Consider the following 27,794-nt stretch of genomic DNA (forward strand, 5'->3'; position numbering starts at 1 on the left):
CAGAGAGATCTTGGGGTTCATGTCCTCAGATCTCTGAAGATTGCCACTCAAGTGGATAGAGCCGTGAAGAAGGCTTATAGTGTATTAGTGTTTATTAACAGGGAGCTTGAGTTTAAGAGCTGCGGGTTATGCTGCAACTATACATGACCCTGGTGAGACCACATTTGGAGTATTGTGTGCAGTTCTGGTCACCTCATTATAGGAAGGATGTGGAAGCATTGGAAAGGGTGCAGAGGAGATTTACCAGGATGCTGCCTGGTTTGCAGGATAGGTCTTATGAGGAAAGGCTGAGGGAGCTAGGGCTTTTCTCTTTGGAGCGGAGGAGGATGAGAGTTGACTTAATAGAGGTTTATAAGATGATGAGGGAGATAGATAGAGTGGACGTTCAGAGACTATTTCCTCGGGTGGATGTAGCTGTTACAAGGGGGCATAACTATAAGGTTCAGGGTGGGAGATATAGGAGGGATGTCCGAGGTAGGTTCTTTACTCAGAGTGGTTAGGGTGTGGAATGGACTGCCTGCTGTGATAGTGGAGTCGGACACTTTAGGAACTTTCAAGCGGTTATTGGATAGGCACATGGAGCACACCAGAATGACAAGGAGTGGGATAGCTTGATCTTGGTTTCGGACAAGCTCGGCACAACATCGAGGGCCGAAGGGCCTGTTCTGTGCTGTACTGTTCTATGGTCTATAGATTTACAATGACTCTCAGTTCTAGAATGTGAAATGTGTTACAGCTCCTGAAACAGCAGGGTTACTTTATATAATCTTTATTAGCACAAGTAGGCTTACATTAACACTGCAATGAAGTTACTGTGAAAAGCCCCTAGTCTCCACATTCCGGCACCTGTTCGGGTACACAGAGGGAGAATTCAGAATGTCCAATTCACCTAACAAGCACGTCTTTCGGGATTTGCGGGAGGAAACCGGAGCACCCGGAGGAAACCCACGCAGACACTGGGAGGACGAGCAGATGCCGCACAGACAGTGACACAAGCCGGAATCGAACCTGGGACCCATGTGCTGTGAAGTAACAACGCGAACCACTGTGCCACCATGCAAAATAACCCTATAGAACCGGGATACAAAAAACAATTTTGTATAAACAAAAACATTTTTTTTAAGTTGGGGGAGTAATTTTTCAAATTTACATCCCTGGAAAGATCCCCTCCTGTGCAGGAACACCTCCAGCATACCATTCGGAAATTAGGGTCAACAAATTTGCACAATCTTCGGACAGTTCACTCACTAGGTGGGGAATCATTTGGATCACGTAACCTAATTCCCAATGTGCACTCCCAGCTGGGATGGCTCCTCTCTGAACATAGAACATTACAGCGCAGTACAGGCCCTTCGGCCCTCGATGTTGCGCCGACCTGTGAAACCACTCTAAAGCCCATCTACACTATTCCCTTATCGGCCATATGTCTATCCAATGACCATTTGAATGTCCTTAGTGTTGGCGAGTCCACTACTGTTGCAGGCAGGGCATTCCACGCCCTTACTACTCTCTGAGTAAAGAACCTACCTCTGACATCTGTCTTATATCTATCTACCCTCAATTTAAAGCTATGTCCCCTCGTGCTAGACATCACCATCCAAGGAAAAAGGCTCTCACTGTCCCCCCTATCTAATCCTCTGATCATCTTGTATGCCTCAATTAAGTCACCTCTTAACCTTCTTCTCTCTAACGAAAACAGCCTCAAGTCCCTCAGCCTTTCCTCATAAGATCTTCCCTCCATACCAGGCAACATTCTGGTAAATCTCCTCTGCACCCTTTCCAATGCGTCCAAATCCTTCCTATGAAAATGAAACTCGCTTATTGTCACAAGTAGGCTTCAATGAAGTTACTGTGAGAAGCTCCTAGTCGCCACATTACGGCGCCTGTTCGGGGAGGCTGGTACGGGAATCGAACCGTGCTGCTGGCCTGCCTTGGTCTGCTTTAAAAGCCAGCGATTTAGCAGAGTGTGCTAAACCAGCCCGAGAATGCGGCGACCAGAATTGCACGCAATACTCCAAATGCGGCCGCACCAGAGTTTTGTACAGCTGCAACATGACCTCATGGCTCCGAAACTCAATCCCTCTACCAATAAAAGCTAACACACCGTACGCCTTCTTAACAACCCTCTCAACCTGGGTGGCAACTTTCAGGGATCTATGTACATGGACACCGAGATCTCTCCGCTCATCCACACTGCCAAGAATCTTACCATTAGCCCAGTACTCGGTCTTCCTGTTATTCCTTCCAAAATAAATCACCTCACACTTTTCTGCATTAAACTCCATTTGCCACCTCTCAGCCCAGCGCTGCAGCTTATCTATGTCCCTCTGTAACTTGTAACATCCTTCCGCACTGTCTACAACTCCACCGACTTTAGTGTCATCTGCAAATTTACTCACCCATCCTTCTACGCCCTCCTCCAGGTCATTTATAAAGAGGTCATTTATAAAAATGACAAACAGCAGTGGCCCCAAAACAGATCCTTGTGGTACACCACTAGTAACTGGGCTCCAGTCTGAACATTTCCCATCAACCACCACCCTTTGTCTTCTTCCAGCGAGCCAATTTCTGATCCAAACTGCTAAATCACCCTGAATCCCATGCCTCCCTATTTTCTGCAGTAGCCTCCGTGGGGATCCTTATCAAACGCTTTACTGAAATCCATTTACACCACATCAACTGCTTTACCCTCATCCACCTGTTTGGTCACCTTCTCAAAGAACTCAATAAGGTTTGTGAGGCACGACCTACACTTCACAAAACCGTGTTGACTATCTCTAATCAAATTATTCCTTTCCAGATGATTATACATCCTATTTCTTATAAACTTTACCCACAACAGAAGTAAGGCTCACTGGTCTATAGTTACCGCTACTCCCCTCCTTGAACAAGGGGACAGCATTTGCTATCCTCCAGTCTTCTGGCACTATTCCTGTAGACAAAGATGACTTAAAGATCAAAGCCAAAGGCTCAGCAATCTCCTCCCTAGCTTCCCAGAGAATCCTAGGATAAATCCCACCCGGCCCAGGGGACTTATCTATTTTCACACTTTCCAGAATTGCTAACACCTCCTTATGAACCTCAAGCCCTTCTAGTCTAGTAGCCTGAATCTCAGTATTCTCCTCGACAACATTGTCTTTTTCCTGTGTGAATACTGACAAAAAAAATTCATTTAGCACCTCTCCTATCTCCTCGGACTCCAAGCACAACTTCCCAGTACTGTCCTTGACTGGCCCTTCTCTTCCCCTAGTCATTTGTTTATTCCTGACTTATCTATAGAAAGCTTTAGGGTTATCCTTGATCCTACCTGCCAAAGACCTCTCATGTCCCCTCCAGGCTCTTCTTAGCTCTATCTTTAGGTCCTTCCAAGCTAACTTGTAACTCTCGAGCGCCCTAACTGAACCTTCATGTCTCATCTTTACATAAGCCTCCTTCTTCCTCTTGACAAGTGTTTTGACTGCTTTAGTAAACCACGGTTCCCTTGCTCAACCACTTCCTCCCTGCCTGACAAGGTACATACTTATCAAAGACACGCAGTAGCTGTTCCTTGAACAAGCTCCACATTTCCATTGTGCCCATCCCCTGCAGTTTTCCTCCCCATCTGATGCATCCTAAGTCTTGCCTCATCGCATCATAATTGCCTTTACCCCAGATATAACTCTTGCCTGCGGTATATACCTATCCCTTTCCATCACTAAAGTAAACGTAATCGAATTGTGGTCACTATCACCAAAGTGCTCACCTACCTCCAAATCTAACACCTTTCCTGGTTCATTACCCAGTGCCAAATCCAATATGGCCTCTCCTCTCGTTGGCCTATCTACATACTGTGTCAGGAAACCCTCCTGCACACATTGGACAAAAACACCCATCTAAAGTACTCGAACTATAGCGTTTCCAGTCAATATTTGGAAAGTTAAAGTCCCCCATAACAACTACCCTGTTGCTCCTATCCAGAATCATCTTTGCAATCCTGTCCTCTACATCTCTGGAACTTTTCAGAGGCCTATTGAAAACCCCTAACAGGGTGACCTCTCCTTTCCTGTTTCTAACCTGAGCCCATAATACCTCAGTAGATGAGTCCTCATCAAACGTCCTTTCTGCCACCGTAATACTGTCCTTGACTAACAATGCCATCCCTCCCCCTCTTTTACCACCTTCCCTGAGCTTACTGAAATAACTAAACCCCGGCACCTGCAACAACCATTCCTGTCCCTGCTCTATCCATGTCTCCGAAATGGCCACAACATCGATGTCCCAGGTACCAACCCATGCCGCAAGTTCACCCACCTTATTCCGGATGCTCCTGGCATTGAAGGAGACAACTTTAAACCACCTTCCTGCCTGCCGGTACACTCCTGCAACTTTGAAACCTTACTCATGACCTCACTACTCTCAACCTCCTGTATACTGGAGCTACAATTCAGGTTCCCAAGCCCCTGCTGAACTAGTTTAAACCCTCCCGAAGAGCATTAGCAAATTTCCCCCCCCAGGATATTGGTACCCCTCTGGTCCAGGTGTAGACCATCCCGTTTGTAGAGGTCACACCGACCCCAGAATGAGCCCCAATTATCCAGAAATCTGAAACCCTCCCTCCTGCACCATCCCTGTAGCCAAGTGTTCAACTCCTCTCTCTCCCTATTCCTCGTCTCACTATCACGTGGCACGGGTAACAACCCAGAGATAATAACTCTGTTTGTCCTAGATCTAAGTTTCCATCCTAGCTCCCTGAATTCCTGCCTTATATTCCTATCCCTTTTCCTACCTATGTCGTTGGTACCTATGTGGACCACGACTTGGGGCTGCTCCCCCTCCCCCTTAAGGATCCCGAAAACACGATCCGAGACATCACGCACCCTGGCACCTGGGAGGCAACACACCAACTCTCTCGTTCCCACAGAATCTCCTATCTATCCCCCTAACTATGGAGTCTGCAATGACTAATGCTCTACTCCTCTTCCCCCTTCCCTTCTGAGCAACAGGGACAGACTCTGTGCCAGAGACCTGTACCCCATGGCTTACCCCTGGTAAGTCAGCCCCCCCCCCCCCAAACAGTATCCAAAGCAGTATACTTGTTACTAAGGGGAATGACCACAGGGGATCCCTGTAATGACTGCTTCCTCCCAGCCCCTCTCGCCGTCACCCATCTATCTTTATTCTTCAGAGTAACTACATCCCTGAAGCTTGTATCTATGACTACTTCTGCCTCCCGAATGATCCGAAGTTCCTCCAGCTCCAGTTCCCTAACGCGGTTTCTGCGAAGCTGGAGATGGGTGCACTTCCCACAGATGAAATCAGCAGGGACACTGACGGCGTCCCTCACCTCAAACATTCTGCAGGAGGAACAATGCACTGCCTTCCGTGCCATCCCCACTAGGTAAAAAAAGAAAAAGAAAGAAAGAGCTTACCTGTTATTAACTCCCCTTCTGAGCAAGCACTCACTCAGCAACCTCTGCGCCCCGCACGATAACACCTGAGGGAAAAGAAAAACTACTTACCAGTCACCTGCCAATCCCTTACCTGCAGCCTGTGACGTCACGGTTCAACTTCTTTCTACTTCTATCTGCCCTTGAGCCTTCCTCTTGATCTTTACAGCGGTTGGGTTTTTTTTGGCTAGAGGAGGGGGTAGGGAGAGAAACACTGAAGAAGTGTTTCGGGTTTAAGTGTCACTTGACAAGAGCTCCTCCACAAACCACCTCCAAGTTAGGGTGAGCACAACAGACGTATGCAAATGTCCCCCGCAACAGCCAATCAGCAGCTCTGCTCTACTGCCCTCTGCTGGATGCTTGTCCTCACTTGAACAGCTCAGGTCTCTTGCTCAGGTACACCTTCAAGTTAGAATGAGCACAACGGATGTATGCAAATTTCCCCGCAACAGCCAATCAGCAGCTCTGCTCTACTGCCCTCTGCTGGATGGTTGTCTTCACTTGAACAGCTAGGGTTGCTTGCTCAGGTAGACCTTCAAGTTAGGGTGAGCACAACGGACGTATGCAAATTTTCCCTGCAACAGCCATTCAGCAGCTCCGCTCTACTGCCCTTTGCTGGATGCTTGTCTTCACTTGAACAGCTAAGGTCTCTTGCTCAGGTACACCTTCAAGTTAGGGTGAGCACAACGGATGTATGCAAATTTCCCCCGCAACAGCCAATCAGCATCTCCGCTCTACTGCCCTCTGCTGGATCCCTGGGAATGTAACGTTAGTCACTTTTACTCTTTCCACCTCTGCTTAATCGACGTTACCTCCTCCTCCCCCCCCCCCCCCCCGCCTCTTCCTGTTTTTGTTTTTCAACCTAGATTTTCATTTTTCTTTAATCTACATTTTTCTCTTTTACCCCCCTCTGATGTGTCTCCATTTCAGGAGTGGAACCCGTTTAAAAAGATGCATTTAAAACCTGCCGTGGGAGGGGTGGTTTTTCAGCCAGTTGAGGGTTGGATGTAAAGATTGACTCCGTCGTATCTTTGGCCAGAGCCTAATTTTAACTTTGATTCTTTTCCGTTCATCAGTGGTGAGCATCTGAGGGGCCATTTTGTCGTCACCATGGCCCTTGGATAGAGGTGGAAAACAGGTAGTGTCCTTAAATAGAAACAGGAGGAGGCCACTCAGCCCCCCCCCCTCCCCCAAGCCTCTCCTAGCATTCCGTTAGATCATGGCCGATCTGTACCTTTAGCTCCACATCCTTGGTTCCACATCCTGTAGAACCGTAACCCAACAAAAGCCTTAACTGTAGCTAGACCAATACGAAATGCTCAGGGTTATGACTGTTAACACACGTCCAGAATCTGTTGAATTATTTGATTACAAAGTACAGAACACATCTGATACAGAATTTTAAGTTACTTTCAACAGTCAAATCATCTCAAAATTGGAAGGAATCACTGAAGGAGGAATTATTATTCTGGTCAACCACCATCGAGGAACCCAGATTGAAAAACAGTCAAATGGGGAAATGAGAATATTGGTCTGAACTGGTCTTGTATACTTTAAAATGGAACACCAGCAAAACAGGGAAATAACAATCCTGTTACAGAACTGATTTTTCCTTCTGGGGAGGATGATGTATCTGTATTTGGCACATTTGCACCCATTTGGGGAATGTTTCTTTTCTGCTGGAGGTTTATTGAGATTCAGTGGGCCAATGCTGAAACCCGTGTACTACTACTAATAATCTTTATTGTCACAAGTAGTCTTACATTCACACTGCAATGAAGTTACTGTGAAAATCCCCTCATCGCCACATTCCGGCACCTGTTCGGGTACACAGAGGGAGAATTCGGAATGTCCAATTCACCGAACAGCACGTCTTTCGGGACTTGTGGGAGGAAACCGGAGCACCCGGAGGAAACCCACGCAGACACGGGGAGAACGTGCAGACTCTGCACAGACAGTGACCCAAGCCGGAAATCGAACCCAGGTCCCTGGATTCATTTTCTGTTTGGTTGGTTTAGATTTTACAGAATGCTGTAACAGTCGTCACAAAGTTACTCTCGTGGCATTTTACTGACCGGTAAAATGCTGCTTTAATCTGGAGCAGGTTCTGTGTGGGTTTGCTCTGATGTGATGCTGCCACTCCCAGATCGCCCAGCGGCTGCTTTACTGTAAGGGTTTGGCTTGGATTATTTCCTGCTTCCTTTGTTTTATGTGTAGTCACAGCCTCTGGTCGAGGCTACCTTGCTGTTAGTCACACTGTGGCACCACCTGACTGAAGGAATTGGCTCCACCTCCTTCTGCCGAGTGGTTTAAATTTTTTACGTAATTTCTGATCTTCGTATTTTGTGGGCATTCCTGCCGCACAATAAGAGCTGCTGTGGAGACTGTTTTATTGCCAGATGGGTGAATGAAGGATGTTGCTTTAGGCTGTGCACTAGTTTTTACTGGAGATTACAATATCACCTAATCTTGAAGCAAGCAGATGAGAGAGATCATGAGAATCGTACATTGTATTGCGAATATTAACAGTCCAACACAAAATGGCAATTCCTGGAAATGGTAAGTGCCACTTTAATTTATTCTATTATAAATTATCTTGCTGTAGTTTAAGATACTGTGCGATTTAGGAGGTTATTATGCCACGGGAATTGTCTGTTTTGCTGCTGATGTCCTGAAATGCTAGCAGGTGTGTGTGAACCCGCTACCAGAGAATGTGTTCAGAAATTGATTGAAAAAGCAAACCCTGCTCTGGAGCAGAGAGTATAATGTCAACTGATTTCAACCTTCGAAAAAAGCTTCTTCATTGGAAGAGGGCTAACTTCAGTGGGATGGGCGAGTGGGCGGGGGAGGGGGGATTAAGCCAGGATAAAGTGGTACCAAAGTTAATAGAGAGATAATATAACAGAACAGTGGGGGAGTTATAAGGAAGTGGTGCTTCAGATGCAGGTAGGTACTTTCCCAACAAGAGGGAACGGGCAAGCAAACTAAACCAGGGCTCCGACAACAAGTGAGGCAGAGATATGGAATCAAGCACAATGATGCTTGTCAGGTGAATTCTTCAAGTGAGATCTCGGCCAAGCCAATTCAGACAGGAAGTGAAAAGTAAAATAAGACTAATAAAAGAATGAGAATACGGTAGAATGGGAATTATGTTAAAGAGAATCCAAAAGGGCAGCACGGTGGCGCAGTGGATGAGCCCTGCTGCCTCACGGCGCCGAGGTCGCAGGTTCGATCCCGGCTCTGGTTCACTGTCCGTGTGGAGTTTGTACATTCTCCCCGTGTTTGCGTGGATTTCGCCCACACAGCCCAAAAAAAGATGTGCAGATTAGGTGGATTGGCCACGCTAAATTGCCCCTTAATTGGAAAAAAAGAATTGAGGACTCTGAATTTAAAAAAAAAAAATCAATGGTGGATAAGATTTCAGAATCAATAATCAGGATAGGAATGAACAGATCACTCGGAGATTTGTGATCATTAAGGAGAGCTAGCACGGATTTGTAAATGGGAGATGAATGCTTGCCAAATCCAGTGAAGTTTTTTGGTGAAGAAACAGAGAAGGTATTGCAGTGCTTGTTGCCTGAATGGTTGTGAAGAAGAAGCGTTTCCGTGCAGCAAGCAGTGATGACCAGAACCTGCTGCTAGTGAGAGCAATGGAAGTGGAAACAATCAATGATTTCAAAAGGAAATCGAATGGGCACTTGAGGGAAATGCAGCTGTGGGACTGGGAGGGGGCAAGCGGGAGGGGCGAGGAGGGGAATGGGACTCAGTGGGCCTGCATAGAGACAATGGGTGAAATGGCCTCCTATATATCGAATGCTAAGAATTTCTCAGCTGGAGCCTGTGGGCTCGGTACTGATGTTCTTGATGGTTAAAGCAATGTAGAACAAGCAGAACATACTGGAAAAGCTCAACAGGTCAGTGTCTGTGGAGAGAAAGAGTTAACGTTTCAGGTTGGTGACCTGTGTGAGATGTTGAGAATCCCAAAATGAATACACTCCTGTTTGTCCATGCAACAGGAAGCACAGGAGTTTACCTTTTTAAAGAAAAAACAAAATGCACCTCCCAGCACACACTCTCCCATCACTCTCATTTCTGTTTTGTTCCAGTAGCTGTGCAAGATTTCTGTCCACTGCCAACAACATGAGAGTGGATTCTTGTGGTGTAAACGAGGATCATTGACAATCAGCAGAATCTCCCCCCTGAGAGGGAGCTGGTTTTCACCATTTGAAGGGCAGGGTTAGACTATTTGAGCTCTACACCTGCTGTGCTGGGCAGAAGGAGTCACAACTGGACTGTAACCTGGAGTTTACCATTGTTGTTGACGCACATCAAACAGAAAGCCATGTACAATGCCTGGCCACCTTCCTCCATTTCCAGTTGCATGTTTGTACACCGGCACAACTTTTGTCACTTGTTTTTCCACAAATCGAGGATCGGCTGAAGAAGATCGAATACTGCAAAACTCTTAAATGTAGGTCTGTGTGTGTGTCTCTCACCTGAGCTATCTCACCTTGATCTGAGGACTGAAAATAGACCCTGTTCGTCGGGGCAATCCTCCAGATGAAGAGGAGAAAACATACCCAACGTTTCCCTCATCCCAATGGCCACCTTTGTGTGGGTCTGCATCAAGCTGTGTGGAGACCCTCGGTACGGAAGCACCAAGTGTCACTGCGTGCGGAGGTCCTACCTGTCCCTGGTTTTGTGAAGAATGAACCTGGCCATGTTGCTGCATAACACACTATTCAATTGGACCATGCCAGACCACCCGGCCCTTGTGGCAATCTTTATGCAGAAAAACACCTTTGATCGCATCAGGCTATTGTCCACATGTAACATCCTCGTAAGTCCTGTGGGAAAAGGCGATGGTGGATGCTGAACAGACTGCCGTAGCTATTTGACCGAATGTCCCATTGCCAGAATGTTCAAACATGCACCAAGAGACAGCTTGGCTGATGGTGAGAAGGGCTCCTTTCCATCAAATCCTTCCTGTGAACCTGGAGTCCCCTTCACTTTGCACTCGTGAAAGAGATGTGGTGGTTTCTATTGAGGTTCATCCGTTACGCAGGACGTGTTTCCATGGACGCACACGATAAAGATCAACTACGACTGGAGGACCATCAGTTCGGTGAAATGCTTTGTCTGCCCAAACCTGTGGGTCTTGCAGTGCAACGAGTTGTTGATGACTGAGACCTGCACATTGTAAGATTGAGACTACGTGCTGAGGAATGTCCTAAAGCTTGGGGCAGGCATCACGAAGTCCCAATGGGGAAAGGTCGCTGTGTAAGGTCCTCCCATCACAGTACACCGAGGGGCTGGAACCCCTGTAAAGCCTCTTGGCCTGGACAAGTATTGTAAACATAAGCTGGAACTGTCGAGGCATCTTAGAGAGCCACGCGCTGTGTTAGAGGAAACTCATTTGTCCTGCACTTTGATATAATGTTAAATTTCAACTGGTTTGTAATGTAGAATATATGAATAAATTGTATTTTAGAGAAAAGAATTTGGTCTCATTGGCCCTTTCTTTTTTTTTTTTAAATATTTTTATTCAAATTTTTTACATATTTTCAACAAACCCCCCACCCCCCCCTTACAGAAATAAGAAAAAACAAAGAACACATAAATAAACATCTTATAGCTATGTCACGTATTCCCCCAATATACAAGCCCCCCATTAAACGATAATAAACACAGTAGTAAACACAAAGTACCCTTGCACAGATCCTCAAGGCACATTTTACCCTCTCCAATTTAATGAACCCTGCCATGTCACTGATCCAGGCTTCCACGCTCGGGGGCCTCACATCCTTCCACTGTAGCAGAATCCTCCACCGGGTTATCAGGGACACAAAGGTCAGAATACTGGCCTCTTTCGCCTCCTGCCCTCCCGGCTTGTCCGATACTCCAAATAGTACGAGCCCCCAACTCTGCTTAACCCGGGTGTTTACCACCTTAGTCACCGTCCTCGCAACATCCCTCCAGAACCCATCCAGCGCTGGGCACACCCAGAACATGTGGGCATGATTTGCTGGGCTCACCGAACACCTCACACACCTGTCCTCCACTCCAAAAAACCGACTCAGCCTTGCCCCAGTCATGTGCGCCCTGTGCAGAACCTTAAATTGTATCAGGCTAAGCCTGGCACAAGAGGAGGAAGAATTTACCCTACCCAGGGTGTCCGCCCATGTACCCTCGTCTATCTCCTCCCCCAGCTCTACCGGGCTCCCCGAACATGCGCCAGAATGTGGCGACTAGGGCCTTTTCACAGTAACTTCATTTGAAGCCTACTTGTGATAATAAGCGATTTTCATTTTCATTTTATTTACCTTCCAGCTCCTCCACTGAGGCCTCCTCCTCCTCCTGCATCTCCTGGTATATCGCCGAGACCTTGCCTTCTCATTGGCCCTTTCACTTCTGACACCAGGGACTTGAGCAGTTAATGGCGGCCAACACCAGGGCAGTACTGAGGGAGCACTGTGCTGGCTGACACACTCTTTTTCATTAAAAACAGATTGTCAGGCCAGTTACCCCATTGATGTTTCTGGAACATGGCTGTCAGGGGATTACCCGCATGCTCCCATAAGTTATAACAGTAGTTAAAGATCAAAATAATCCTTTTGCTGTGAAATGCACTAGAACATCCTTTGGATGTATAGGTGCTATATAAATGCAGGGTCCCCCCCCCCCCCCCCCCCCCCACTTTTTCCATTTTTGCTTTTCTTTAAGCTCCACACCTGGAGCTCTAATTGGTGGATTAAGGTTGATCAAGTTCAGTCCTTGCTGAAGCTAAAGTCTCCCAGCGATCTCTGCAAAAGAAATGAATGAATTAACCCATTGTTATCAGTGTTGGCTGCTGAGCTCGACGCCACTGCCGGCACCTTTACAATGTTACATTTCCTGAACCTGCACCGAGGGGCAAACCTTGGCAACATTCAGTAGCAGGAAGAATTCAGTCATGAGGTCCGTTAAACCAATGACATCAAGATCCCAAGATTTTTTAATATTGCATATCTAAAGAACTATCCACAATCGCAGGACATTCCAAAGGACGTGGCAGCCAATGATGTACTTTTGAAGTGTAACGTGTTGTGTTCCAGGGAATGCGACTGAATTGTGCATATCAACATCTCGCAAACAGCAATGTGATAATGACTGAATCATCTGTTTTTGTGATGTAGATTTTGGGGTGAATGTTGGCCAGGACACAGGAGAAAATATCCTTGGCTCTTCTCTGAAATAGTCCTAGGATTGTTCACATCCATCTGAGAGAGCAGATAGAACATCCAAATAATAATAAATATAATCTTTATTGTCACAAGTAGGCTTACATTAACACTGCAATGAAGTTACTGTGAAAAGCCCCTAGTCGCCACATTACGGTGCATGTTCGGATACACAAGGAGAATTCAGAATGTCCAATTCACCTAACAGAACGTCTTTCTGGACTTGTGGGAGGAAACTGGAGCTCCCGGAGGAAACCCACGCACACACGGGGAGGATGTGCAGACTCCACACAGACAGTGACCCAAGCCGGGAATCGAACCTGGGACCCTGGCGCTGTGAAGCAACAATGCTAGCCACTGTGCTACCGTGCTCCCCAATGCTGGTCCTTGCCACAAAGTGGTAGCTGCTCCAAACTGCACTGGAGGATCAATCGGCCTTGACTCTTGCACTCTGGTCTCTGGAGTGGGATTTGAACCCAGATCTCCTGATTCAGGGGCAAGGATGTTAACCACAGACCACGGTTGACACCTAATCTCACACACTGCTGCCATTCTCCACCTACATGCCTGCAGCATGGCCCTGCTCTCGAGCTGGTACTGGGTCACAGTTTTCTTGTAGTAAAGCATTAGGATGTCTGACATACGTGTCTGAGAATTACGATGTCACACTAAGGGGCCGCACTGCTTCTCCATAATGGATACACGACAGGAGTCAGAATAACCCAGGTTTTAAAAAAGAAATAGTTCCTCCTGCAACTTGGCAGATCAGAGGAGTTTATTTTGGGGTTTGTACCTGCAGTGTTAAATCGGTGTAGAAGCAGATAAATATTGCGCACTCTGCTCTGAATTTGCTGCTTGCTGCAATTATTTTGCAGATATTTTAACGATGAAATTGGTTTTAACTGCTGAAGTCCCATTTTGTTGAATAACAATCGCCTCACTATTTATTTTCCCACCCACCTAGAGACGGAATTATGACAAAGCCTCATCCCATGAGATTGGATTCTTCAGTGTGGATCAATGAAATTCTATGCGGAGTTTAAGAGGGAAAAGCAGTGAAAGGAAGGACATGTAAAAGTGTCTGGGATAATGGATAGTTACTTTGCTTTAGTTTTGACTGATGAGACTACTAGAGAGCAAATGACAACCGGAGAAAAGCCAAGCGGAACATTACAGCAGTTAGAGTGGAAAGGAAGGAGAAACTAAACCGACCCGAGGGCAAAACCAGACCTGGATGGATGAAACTCGAGGAAAGTGGGTGGAATGTTTCAGAGTCGCGAATATCCATATCTAAAAATTGAACAGAGAAATTAAATAGTGCAGAAAGACTGGTGAGTCTAACGAAAGGGAGCTGGAGCAATTCCAGGGATCTATAGACCAGTCACCTGAAGGCCAATGGTGGGAAAGATACCAGAATGTTTGCTGAAACCTCAGTTAACAGAACATCCAGAACCAGAAGATGTAACAAAAAATAGTCAGCGTGTATATGAAGGTCACATTCAATCACACCACTAGAATTCAGTGGAGAGATAACCGAGTTAAGGGCAGTGCAGCAGATCTGATGTACATGTCCTTGAGGAAGGCTATTAATAAAGGGTGCCACATCAGATATTTGTAATAAAGGCCAGAGCCTGTGGTGTCCAGGGCTTTGTCATAATATACACCAGTATATCATGGTGCAGACACACACTGATGGACACGCAGTGGGACCAATCAACACACACAACACCGCAGCCAATCACCAGTTAGAGCACACGCACTCTCAAGACAGGGGGCATCAACGAGTTCCCGCTCATTCGAGTTGCAGCTAGCTAGGAGGACAGAGCTCACAGCCTGTAACACAGACATTCACCATGTGCTGAGTGCATCGACTGGTTAGGACAAGGCAAAGGTCTTTAGTTAAAGCTAGTATCGTGTTAACCCACAGTCAGAGTATGTTAAACAGTTAATGATTCAATAAAATAGTGTTGCACTATTTTAAGTGTTGGTGGACCTGTATGTGTTCCACGGATCCAGAGCACCGAACACATCAGGCTTCACAACAGGAGGAAAATGGAGGGTAAGAATTGAGGAAGGGTTTCTCGTTGGCAGAGAATGGAAAGATCGGTGTTGCGATCGTTGTTATTCACGACATACACAAATAATTTGGATTCCGAAATTGCAGGTAAAGTGCCAAATTTGCCAATGATATTACATTTTGGGGTGTTGGGGGCATGGACAATATAGCTCATAAATAGGCAGATAAATGACAAATGAAATCCAGCGTTGTGAAATATGAGGTTCATTCGCATCTTTGCTCTCTGACGGCAGCAAACTGGGTCATTTGACTGGGTCAAGCTGATAGATGATGACGCATTCCAGAAGACATGCTGTATGGAGGATTTGCAATCGGCACAAGACCAACGGGTTGCCCGTGTCTGTGATACGACACGGTAGCACAGTGGGTAGCACAGTTGCTTCACCGCTCCAGGGTCCCAGGTTTGATTCCCGGCTTGGGTCACTGTCTGTGTGGAGTCTGCACGATTTCCCTGTGTCTGCGTGGGTTTCCTCCAGATGCTCCAGTTTCCTCCCAATGTCCAAAGATGTGATATTAGATGGATTGGCAATGATAAATTGCCCTTACTGTCCAAAAAGGTTGGGTGGGGTTACTGGGTTACGGGGATAGGGATGTGTGGGCTTACATGGGGTGCTCTTTCCAAGGGCTGATGCAGACTCGAAGGGCCAAATGACGACCTTCTGCACTGTGAATTCTATGATACAAGGATGCAAGAGAGACGTCAAGTTGACCGGGACCGAGTCGATACATGGGATGTCTTCACTGCTGACTGGAGTGTCTGGGAACTACCGGACAGGAAGGTTGTGGGAAAAGGAGAGAGGACTAAAGAAAGAACCAGATAGCAGAAGGAAAAACCATCAGTCAACTTCGGGCCAACGCTATTCATCTGTGCCCGCACTTTAGGTTGAATGTCGCTTGGTCTAGTACAGAATGCTGGTTAGACCACACTTGCAACACTTCATGCAGTTCTGTTGTCCATGTCTTGCTGCAATTATCCAGGCGAGGCTAGACCTGGAATACTGTGAGCAGTTGTGGTCTCCTTATCTGAGGAAGGATGTTCTTGCTCTCGAGGGAGTGCAGCAAAGGTTTACCAGCTGTTTCCTGAGATGGCAGGATAACGAATGAGGAGAGATTCAGTCAGTTAGGATTGTATTCATTGGGAGTTCAGAAGAATTAGTGGGGGGGGGGGGATCTCACAAAAGTATACAATTCTAACGGGACTAGACCGGGTGGATGCAGGACGGATGTTCCCAATGCTGGGGGTGTCCACAACCAGGGGTCACAACCTGAGGATATGGGATAGACTGGGACTGAGATGGGGGAGACATTTCTTCGCCCAGAGAGTGGTGAGCCTGTGGAATTTGTTACCACGGGAAGTATTTGAGGCCAAAACATTGTTTTCAAGAAGCAGTTAGATTTGGCACTTAGGGCGAAGGGGATCAAACGTAATGGGGAGAAGGTGGGAGCAGGCTATTGAGTTGGATGATCAGCCATGATCCTAATGAGTGGGGGAGCGGGCTCGAAGGGCCGAATGAACTCCTCCTGCTCCTATTTCCTATGTTTGTATATGCCGAAAAGGATATTGAAGCTCTGGAGGAAGTACCCAAGAATTGAGAGGATGCAACGAACAGGAAGGATCAAGGCTGGGGCACTTTTCCATAGATAAGAGAAGACCTGACAGCTCACTGCTCCTTCACCATCACTGGGTCAAAATGATGGAGCTTCCTAACCGCACTTTGGGTGTACCTATGCCACAATGCAGCATAATCCAAGATGCCTCCCACCCAGCTTATTCACTCTTCCAACTTCTTCCATCAGGTGGGGGATACAAAAGTCTGAGAACGCGCACGAACAGGTTCACCAACCCCTTCTCAAGGGCTATTACGGAGTTGCAGCAAATGCTGGCCTAGCATAATGAATACATTAAAAAAAAAAAAAACAACGGGTGTCTTTAAAATTATGAATTGGGTTCGGTAAGGTGAATGTGGAGAAACTGGTTTCAATTGTGGGTGAGTTCTGAACAAAGGGGTGTAAATGCGAAATAGCCACTAACAGATGAAATAATGAATTTAGGAGCGATTTATTTGCGCAGAGTGGTGAGAAGGTGGAAGTCGCTGCCAGATGGAATGAGTGTATCAGAAGCATTTATGGGAGGCTGGACATGTATGTGAGAAAGAAGAAGATACAAAGATATGGGGCAGGGTGGGAAGAGGTCATTAGAATGGAAGCCGGTGTATGTGGAATCCAAATACTAGCATGGACCAGTTGGGCCAAATAGCCTTTCATGTGCTGTAAACATCACAATCCTGTACACTTAGCAGAGCGCAGCAGGGAGATGTAAGAGTGCAGATAATGAGGTCTTTAATGTTGGCAGTGCTGACAGGTAAAGCTCTAACGAGACGAAGGCACTCTGGATTTTTCACAGAGGGGTATTGAATAGTTTAGGAAAGCACTGCTATTTGGGATGTACATTGGTTAAGCTGCCACTGGATAATTGGGCAAATCTAGGTAGCCCCTTCCAGAAAGGACACAGTGCGAGTCCATTACCAGTTCACTCAAACAGTATCCGGAACGGGGATTTGTATTTGCAACAAAAGACTAAATAATTGGGGCTTTTCACTAGAACAAGATAATCTAATGGAAATTTTGTAAAATGTTAAGTCTAAATAATGGAAGCGTGTTTATAGTCCGTGGTGAATTCCTGTGTAAAGGCGATGGACTGGGAACTGTTATAGAACAGCACAACAGGTCCCTCGGCCCTCGATGTTGTGCCGAGCATTGTCCGAAACCAAGTTCAAGCTATCCCACTCCGTCATTCTGTTGTCTCCATGTGCCTATCCAATAACCGCTTGGATGGATGAATACGGACGGGCAGTTCAAGAATTTGTTTCATGCAGGATTATTAAAACATGGCAATAGTGTGCTGTAGTTCATGGTATTTATTTGCAGTTTTCAAATAAATAGCTTCTGATGCGTTTTTGAACTTTTTCCTTCATTCCCAACCAGACCACATTCACATTCACCCCCAAAGTAATTTTTCTGACTGCTCCCCACTTATCTTCTATGAGATTTCCACCTCTATTCGCCTTCTGCCCGTTGAGTAACCGTGCCTTCACCGACATGGGGTTGTTATTGGTGGTGGACAGGCGGAAGGTGAAATCCTTTGACCTTGCAGCCTGAAGCAATGGTTCAGACATGATGATGCTGGAAGGAGCGGTAGAGGGAAGACTTGGTGTGATTAGGCAGAAGGCATTACGTGTTAGCATAATGGGACTAACCGACTTGAATTTAAGAGCGACACAAGATTGATGAAGCTGGAGGAGGTGAGTTCATGCTGCAGCAGCAACCCGGCCTCCCTGAATTATCTACACCATCGCACAAGCAATACAGAATTGCTTTCTTTTGATTCAAGCAGAATAATGAAAGTAAAATGGGGAAAGATATAAAGAGAGATATAAAGTGTGTAATTAATTCACCCTTTGGAGATGTGCGGGATTGGACTCGGTGTAACGTAGTCCCTGTTTGTTTTTAGAAGGAACTAAACACTTGCATTTAAAGCAACAATAATGATTGTTTTAATATAATTATATACAATTAATTAGATTCACTATTGTTTTAAACCTGACAATGCATATACTAGGAGTTGAATTATGCAAGTATTTTTTAGAAAGCAAACTCTTGGCAGAACGCGAGCAAAGTTCTCTAGCAAAGCTAATTTCTTCTAGGCCCTGGTTAAGGTTGGGTGGTCCAATGCAATAATCAGAGCTCAACTTGTACATTTGTTTTTCAAAAAGGTTGCAGTGAGTTCAGTTACACTCCAGTTAAATCAAAATCCACAAACCACAGTCCTTTTTATTTCACATGTTCAGTTTGATTCATGGGTCAAAATGTCAAGAATATAAATCCCAATCATAATCTGACCACAATATCTGGAAACCTTCAAATTGTGACCATTAACCAGGGACGTTTCAATTCCATGCTTACATGGCCATGGCTCAGTGGGTTGCAGTCCTGCCTCTGGCTCAGAAACTTCTTCAAATTCCATTCCAGAGATTTGAGCTCAAAAGATCAGGCCGGCCCTCCTGTGCAGTCCTGAGGGAGTGCCGCACTGTCAGAGGGTCAGTACTGAGGGAGTTCAGGGTCAGTACTGAGGGAGTGCTGCACTGTCAGAGGGTCAGTACTGAGGGAGTGCTGCACTGTCAGAGGGTCAGTACTGAGGGAGTGCTGCACTGTCAGAGGGTCAGTACTGAGGGAGTGCCGCACTGTCAGAGGGTCAGTACTGAGGGAGTGCTGCACTGTCAGAGGGTCAGTACTGAGGGAGTGCTGCACAGTCAGAGGGTCAGTACTGAGGGAGTGCTGCACTGTCAGAGGGTCAGTACTGAGGGAGTGCTGCACTGTCAGAGGGTCAGTACTGAGGGAGTGCCGCACTGTCAGAGGGTCAGTACTGAGGGAGTGCTGCACTGTCAGAGGGTCAGTACTGAGGGAGCGCCGTACTGTCAGAGTGTCAGTACTGAGGGAGTGCTGCACTGTCAGAGGGTCAGTACTGAGGGAGCGCTGCACTGTCAGAGGGTCAGTACCGAGGGAGTGCTGCACTGTCAGAGAGTCAGTACTGAGGGAGTGTTGCACTGTCAGGGGGTCAGTACTGAGGGAGTGCTGCACAGTCAGAGGATCAGTACTGAGGGAGTGCTGCACAGTCAGAGGGTCAGTACTGAGGGAGTGCTGCACAGTCAGAGGGTCAGTACTGAGGGAGTGCTGCACAGTCAGAGGGTCAGTACTGAGGGAGTGCTGCACTGTCAGAGGGTCAGTACTGAGGGAGTGCTGCACTGTCAGAGGGTCAGTACTGAGGGAGTGCTGCACTGTCAGAGGGTCAGTACTGAGGGAGTGCTGCTCTGTCAGAGGGTCAGTACTGAGGGAGTGTTGCACTGTCAGGGGTCAGTACTGAGGGAGTGCTGCACAGTCAGAGGATCAGTACTGAGGGAGTGCTGCACAGTCAGAGGGTCAGTACTGAGGGAGTGCTGCACAGTCAGAGGGTCAGTACTGAGGGAGTGCTGCACAGTCAGAGGGTCAGTACTGAGGGAGTGCTGCACTGTCAGAGGGTCAGTACTGAGGGAGTGCTGCACTGTCAGAGGGTCAGTACTGAGGGAGTGCAGGGTAAGTACTGAGGGAGTGCTGCACTGTCAGAGGGTCAGTACTGAGGGAGTGCAGGGTCAATACTGAGAGGGTGCTGCACTATCAGAGGGGTCAGTACCGAGGGGCACTATCAGAGGATCAGTACTGAGGGAGTGCTGAACTATCAGAGGATCAGTACTGAGGGAGTGCTGCACTGGCAGAAGGTCAGTACTGAGGGAGTGCTGCACTGTCAGAGGGTCAGTACTGAGGGAGTGCCGCACTGTCAGAGGGTCAATACTGAGGGAGTGCTCACTGTCAGAGGGTCAGTACTGAGGGAGTGCTGCATTGTCAGAGGGTCAGTACTGAGGGAGTGCTGCACTGTCAGAGGGTCAGTACTGAGGGAGTGCTGCACTGTCAGAGGGTCAGTACTGAGGGAGTGCTGCACTGTCAGAGGATCAGTACTGAGGGAGTGCTGCACTGTCAGAGGGTCAGTACTGAGGGAGTGCTGCACTGTCATAGAGTCAGTACTGAGGGAGTGCTGCACTATCAGAGGGTCAGTACTGATGGAGTGCTCACTGTCAGAGGGTCAGTACTGAGGGAGTGCTGCACTGGCAGAGGGTCAGTACTGAGGGAGTGCTGCACTGTCAGAGGGTCAGTACTGAGGGAGTGCTGCACTGTCAGAGGATCAGTACTGAGGGAGTGCTGCACTGTCAGAGGGTCAGTACTGAGGGAGTGCTGCACTGGCAGAGGGTCAGTACTGAGGGAGTGCTGCACTGTCAGAGGGTCAGTACTGAGGGAGTGCTGCACTGTCAGAGGATCAGTACTGAGGGAGTGCTGCACTGTCAGAGGGTCAGTACTGAGGGAGTGCTGCACTGTCATAGAGTCAGTACTGAGGGAGTGCTGCACTATCAGAGGGTCAGTACTGAGGGAGTGCTCACTGTCAGAGGGTCAGTACTGAGGGAGTGCTGCACTGGCAGAGGGTCAGTACTGAGGGAGTGCCGCACTGTCAGAGGGTCAGTACTGAGGGAGTGCCGCACTGTCAGAGGGTCAGTACTGAGGGAGTGCTGCATTGTCATACGTGCTGTCTTTTGGATGAAATGTTATAACAAGTTTCCATTTTCTGCCTCTTGTGTGAATATAAAAATAAGCCCACATTACGTTTCACTCAAATATGTTGAGCATATTTTCATAAATGGTTTGATTGGCTATCTGTATTGTGGACCAGGTTCTGCAGCTACATACCTTGGTGGTGTTGTTAAAACTTGTTTCTTATAAACCTTTAAAAGCAATTGCATCTGACCTCTTGGAGCAGGATGTATCGGAACATCGCAGACTGATTTGTTTGTGATTTTCTGATGTGTGATAGCTGTAACGGCAGAGTGACTATGCCTGACTTTACCATGTCCTGGAACATTGAGGCCAGCTCTGGAGGGGAGGTGGTGGCATAGGGGTAATGCCATCGGACTAGTAATCCACAGGCCCCAGGCTACTGCTCTGGGGGCATGGGTTCAAATCTCACCCCAACAGCTGGTGGAATCTAAGTTCAGTTAATAAATCTGGAATATAGTGACCATGGAATCATTGTCGATTGGTGTAAAACCCCATCTGGTTCACTACTGCCCGTTAGGGAAGGGAATCGGCCTGGCCTGGCCTACATGTGACTCCAGACCCACAGCAATATTGTTCGCTCTTCCTCTGAAATGACCAAACAAGCTAAAAGACTTAACAAAGGAATTAACCAGATGGACCACCCAACATTGACTTAGACAAATGACTCAGCTGTGTGGACCCTGTAGTCTGCTCCTTATTAAATAGCGAGCACTGTCTCACTGACTAGTCAAGCAAAAGACATCCTTCGGGTAGGATCCCATGAGTGTCAATGTCTCAGACACTAAAATATCCACCAGAGGTGGTGGCACAGCGGTATTCCTTCAGGAGGGAATTGCCCTGGGAATCCTCAACATTGACTCGAGACTCCATGAAGGCTCATGGCATCAGATCAAACCTGGGCAAGGAGGACTCCTGCTGGTTATCACCTACTGCCCATAACCCCCTCTCAGCTGATGAAACAGTGCTCCACCATGCTGAACACCCCTTGGTGGAGATTTTCAGTGTCCTCCATCAAAAGTGGCTTGGTAACATCACTGCTTACTGAGCTGACTGAGTCCTAAAGGACATAGCTGCTCGACTGGGTCAACGGCAGGTGGTGAGGGAATCAGAAACTGGGAAAAACCTACTTGACCTATCTCTGCCGCCTCCCGAGATCCCCAATGTCAATTTGATTCACTCCACGTGATATCAAGGAACAACTGAAGGGACTGGATACTGCAAAGGCTATGGGCCCTGACATCATTCCGGCAATAGTACTGAAGACTTGTACTCCGGAACTATCCCCCGCCCCTAGCCAAGCTGTTCCAGTACAGCTACTGTACTGGCATCTACCTGACAATGTGAAAAATTGCCCAGGTATGTCCTGTCCATGGGTGGCAGTGGTTGGCATTGCTGCCTCACAATGCCAGGGACCTGGGTTTGATTCTGGCCTTGGGTCACTGTCTGTGCGGAGTTTGCACATCCTCCCCGTGTGTGCGTGAGTTTCCTCCGGGTGCTCGGTTTCCTCCCACAGTCCAAAGATGTGCAGGTTAGATTGATTGGGCATGTTAAATTACCCATTAGTGTCCAGGGATATGCAGGTTAGGTTGTGGGGCTATTGGGATATGGGAGGGGGGGGAAGTTCTGTTCTGGGATCTTTCTATTCCATTCTCTTTTATTTAAACCAGCTCGGCCACTAGGTCAATGTATTATTTATTTAATTATAACCTCTCCTGTGCACTCATGGGCATGGCAAATGATCTTTGAAAGCAGTAGAAATGTCATCTATAATAATGCAATATTGAGCGGCAAGTAGGAAAGTCTGAATTAGCATCAAGATTGGGTGAGCCGTGATGCTAGTCCAGCAACGAGAACTGACTGAGCCATGTGTTGATGTTGTAAAAATAGGTTTAAGAATTGGATTAACACTTCCCAGCATTCTGCCCCCGCGCTATCTTGTCCCAGTGTAATCAAGAGTTTTTAACTACAATTAATCCAATTTTAAATCAATAGTTTTGAGTTTCTCAGTTATCCAGATGTGGGTAATCTGAAATAAACTGGGGGGAGTTCAGCCGGTCTGGCAACATCTGTGGAGGGAGAAACCGGATTATCGTTTCCAGTCCAATATGACTTTTTTCCAGTTGTTCTTCATAGTTCCCAGTGTTCTGACCAGTCGCTGCAACTTTAAAACACATTTCTGTTCCACCATCTGTACCTTTTTTCCTGTTTCTTCAGAACTGCAAAGTTACTGGTGATGCTTCTTCCACAGTCAAACTGCCCTGATAGAGCTGAGAAATACTTAGTCTGGTAAAGATACCACTCCATTATCTACCCTTCACCTTGGGCACAGTGTTGTGGCAGGTTCTCTCGGGTGAAATATTTCAGCATTGCTATTTTCACTGGTCACCCAAGTTGAACGGTGTGCCGTTCCCAATTGTTCAATAAGGTCACGAGAGTTATTACTCTGCGATCTACTGACTGAAACCACTTAACTGAAATATGTCTTTGCTCACTGCCTTAGCTCCATTCTACATTAGAGCAGCACGTCTGTGAGCTTGAACGCCGCAGTGAAAACAATGCCCGTTGTTGCTATTCATGCAGAACAATCATTTAAAACTGTGTTCCGATTCTCAGTCGAAGCTTAAAGAGGCTGAGCGCCTCCCGACTTGCAGAGTTGCTTCATCGTACAACAGGTCCAGTCTGGATCTGATGAAGCCATGATCTCTAATTTGCCAAGTTCACTGTCTGGAGAACGATTAAATTCTGATCTGTGCTGCTGCAAATTTAGTTGAAGGGGCCGGTGCAGACTTGATGGGCCGAATGGCCTCCTTCTGCACTGTAAATTCTAAGATAATGAAGGCCTTGGTGACTTAGCAGCAGACTCGTGTGTTCTCCATTGCATTGTGTAACAGCTGTGACCTTATAAAACATATGGCTGGGATCCGTTTAAAGGAGGTCTTATCCTTTGAGAGTTTTTACAAATACTGTTAGCGAGGCGATTGTAATTAATAGCCAGGTATCTGCAATTCCATTGACCATTCTGGATGATTATATTCAGCAGCCCCAAAATTCAGGCTCTCGTTAAATTTGTAGCCGGGGGATTAGTTTCTAAATAACATATTAAAGATAATGCAGTATGACTGGACTCTGATGGTACATGGCATTGCGGCAAGTTGTATTCCATTGATTTTAAGACTTCACAAAGTGTTCAGGATAATGTAAAGCTAGAAGTTGTGAGGTACCCTCAATAATGACGCTTAGAGTGTAAACGGTAAAGAAGGCTTTAATAGACTAAGAACTATGCTAGAGCTGAGACATGTGCTAACTGCTGCACAGCCCACAAGGCAGCCCTTTATATATGGCTCACAGATGGGTGGAGCCAGAGGCGGAGTCCCCAGGGTTCCAAGCCCGCTCTTAAAGGGGACATCACCTTCCATGATGACAAGGCAGTAACCGTTCATCACAAGTTGATTTCTGCTGTTGGTTCAAACACTGACGTAAACCTACCTCACCACTTCAATCTGAATTTTTCATTTATCTGTGTTTGAACCATGCTATGTATGTAAACGGGATTAAGTAAACACCGATATTGGCATTTGCATTGAGTTGCAGCGCAATGTTTATATAATTGATTTGCATAAAGAATGTGACCGCTATCCTCTATCGCACAGGAGGAATTGGGGATTCGAGTTTAGAACATTGAACAGCATTCCGTACATAATCATCAGATGTATGCACGACCACGTCCCATACTGAGAGCATTGCACTCGTTAACTACAGCTTTAAACTCTTAATTAAGATGCATCAAAGATGTGGATTACTTTTCAAGTAACTAATACAGTGAAGTTCTTACCTCATTTGTCACAGATGCTTACCTTCTCTTTGCAGAACAATGGGAACTCGCTCCATCCCCTCCTCTGCCCCCCCCCCCCCCCCCCCCCCCCCACTGCTGATTACATCCATTAAATACAGTTAACCAAAAGCCATCTTCTTTCATTCCAGGCACATTCAGGATCCAGCTAGTCAACGGCTAACATGGAGCAAGCCTCCAAAGAGTATCCTAGTTATTAAAAAGATTCAGGACCATCGGCTGCTTCAGCCATTTAAGGATCTTTGCATCTTCCTCATGGAGGTAATGTGTGCCTGGGATGGGGAACATTCACTGTGTTAGAGCTGCAACACTGCGCGAGTGTCCTGGGACATTCCCAAGTTCACGTAGTCAGTCAGTAATGCAAACGTTTGCTGGTTTGATCTAATGGACTCTCTGTTAATGGAGAAATGATGCTCAAAGTTAATATTTTGTCTTGTCTCAAAAGAGGGAAACTGGTCTTCAACCTTCCATTTCTGTTTTATTCATGCTTAGGAAAAGGATATGATTGTTTACGTAGAGAAAAAAGTACTTGAAGATCCCACCATTGCAGACGACGAGAGTTTTGGACCACTAAAGAAATTATCTACTTTTAGGGAAGGTAAAAGCATTGCTTTCTTTGAAGCATATCAAAGACAACTTTACTAATTTTGAATAAAGCTTATTTTCTGAAGTGTTATGTTGAAGTCTCTATTCCAACTCTTTAATGCTGCTCAGTTAATAACCTCTGTTCTGGCTCATGTGGAGCAGAGAATTTTTACTCCCCTTTCTGTCTACAAGTTTTGCTTGGTGCTGCTTTCATGTTTCACCCCACCCACTAAGAGATTGCTTCATTCCACTCGGGATTCTTACACGAGGACTTTCACGATTTTGAGCTGTAAACTCATGAATATGAACTGCACTATTTTAACTTTTCATTTAATTCTCTTCAACTTTCTCTCACTAGCCTGTACTGTAAGGATGGTATCGGGTCTGGTCCATCAGAAGCCCAAATTCATTAACAATTTAAACACACTATTTTTCTAAGCGAGATTGCATCGTAAATACCGTGTCCAGTCCCGGTTGCCAAGGAACTGTGAATATTCTCATGCTGCAGGCAGACCGACAAAGAGCCAAAGATGATCTGTCCGTGTGTAATGGTCTGAGTGATGATGGAAGGGGTGGCTAGATTTGTCGTGTTCAGCTTCGGAAGGAGGTGTTTGAAAGTCAGCCTCAGCAGAGGTGTCCCAGATTGATAAAGATACAGAACTAAGCTAGGTTTTTTATTCAAAAACTGCAGGAGTAGAGCTAGGCAGTAACAATTCAAATCGGTGATTTTAGGTTATTTTAAGATGCATTATCATGAAATTTTCCGTCAAATACAGAGTGACCAATGTGCAAAATAATCTTGCAGATAGGAATGCTGCAGCTAGAATCCCTGAAATGATTTACAAATCTAACCACTGCAATGAGGAGGTGTTAGAATCACTCTCTAATGAATAAATTGCTGACTTTACTTTTCAGTAATATGATCTTGTTAGGGGGCAGCACGGTGGCGCAGTGGTTAGCACTGCTGCCTCAAGCACCGAGGACCCAGGTTCGGACCCGGATCTGGGTCACTGGCCGTGTGGAGTTTGCACATTCTCCCCGTGTCTGCGTGGGTCTCATCTCCACAACCCAAAGATGTGCAGGGTATGTGAATTGGCCACGCTAAATTGCCCCTTAATTGGAAAAAATGAATTGGGTACCCTAAATTAATTTTCTTTAAATATGATTTTGTAAGTTTATTGCGGCCAGTTTCCTTTTTTAGACCGGACAGGCTCCTTGTATTTTCTGTCCAAATGTTGTGCGAGAGCTTGTAACATTACCAATATCCAAACGCATCTGAATAGCCATGCCATTAACTTGGCAAAGTTAGATTGTAATAATACTCAAAACAGTCAGAGCTTCAAATTGAATGGAGATAAAAACAAACGCAAAAGGATGTATGGAAAAAAGAATAAATTGCTCTCCCTAACTTAAAACATTTTGAATTCAGTTACGTTACCCACAGTACTAGAGAGACTCAAAATTTGTAACCTTGTGAATATAATCATGGTTAATCCTTTCCTTTTGTCCCCCAAAACAAGCAAAGTAAAAAATGACTTGACCATGGTTGTACACAGGATTTCAGGCCATAATCTAGAGTGAGATTTTTGTGTGGTGCAGAGGGAGCACTATCGTCCTTTTGCATGAGGTGTTCATCTGAATTCCTACCTGTCCTTTGGGTGGGGTGACCATTATTCAAAGATGAATGGAGATTTGTTCATGACCAGATCAACATAATAACCCATAAGAAATAAGGACAGGAGTAGACCATTCGGCCCTTTGAGCCTGCTCTCCCATTCAATAGGATCATGGCTGATCTGACATTTCTCACGTTCACTTTCCTGCCCTTTCCCTGTAACCCTTGATTCCCTGACTGATCAACAATCTATCTCAACCTTAAATATACGCAAGGACTTTGCCCCACAACTCTCTGTGACAAGGAACTCCAAACGCTCCGAGAGAAGAAATTCCTCCTCATTTCAATCTTAAATTGACCCCCCTTTATTCTGAGACTGTGCTCTCTGGTCCTTGACTCTCCCATGAGGGGACACATCCTCTCAGCATTTACCCTGTCAAACCCTTTAAAATCAGACATGTTTCAATAAGATCACCTCCCATTCTTCCATATTCTAATGAGTAGAGTCCCAACCTGTTTAACCTTTGCTCCTAAGACTTTCCCTCCATACTGTGGATCATCCCAGTGAACCTTCTCTCAACGGCCTCCAATGAAATAATATATTTCCTTAAATAAGGGACCAAAACTGCTCACATTACTCCAGATGTGGTCTCACCAGAACCTTGTACAGTTGCAGCAAGACTTCCCCACTCTTATACTCCAACCCCCTTGAAATAAAAACCAACATCCCATTACCCTTTCTGATTATCTGCTGCACCTATGTTCTAGCTTTCTGTGTTTCGTGCTCAAGTATCCCCAAGTCCCTTTGTGTTCAGCTTTCTCC

General features: G+C 46.3%; 1 protein-coding gene across 3 annotated transcripts in view; it reads left to right on the forward strand.

Moving 5' to 3' along the window:
* Window positions 1-27,794, forward strand: part of LOC140392539 (NAD kinase-like) — a 116,367-nt gene that overhangs the window by 66,056 nt on the left and 22,517 nt on the right. For 2 of the 3 annotated variants that reach the window (XM_072477814.1, XM_072477816.1), the window contains 2 exons: window positions 24,903-25,032; window positions 25,264-25,369. In XM_072477814.1, coding sequence (XP_072333915.1) covers window positions 24,903-25,032; window positions 25,264-25,369 — 236 coding nt within the window. Of the gene's footprint in view, window positions 1-7,753; window positions 7,986-24,902; window positions 25,033-25,263; window positions 25,370-27,794 lie in introns of those variants that run through there. The other variant, XM_072477815.1, reaches the window with a different exon arrangement.

This window comes from Scyliorhinus torazame, chromosome 16 (genome assembly GCF_047496885.1).
Source record: "Scyliorhinus torazame isolate Kashiwa2021f chromosome 16, sScyTor2.1, whole genome shotgun sequence".
In the NCBI taxonomy this organism is placed as follows: domain Eukaryota; kingdom Metazoa; phylum Chordata; class Chondrichthyes; order Carcharhiniformes; family Scyliorhinidae; genus Scyliorhinus; species Scyliorhinus torazame.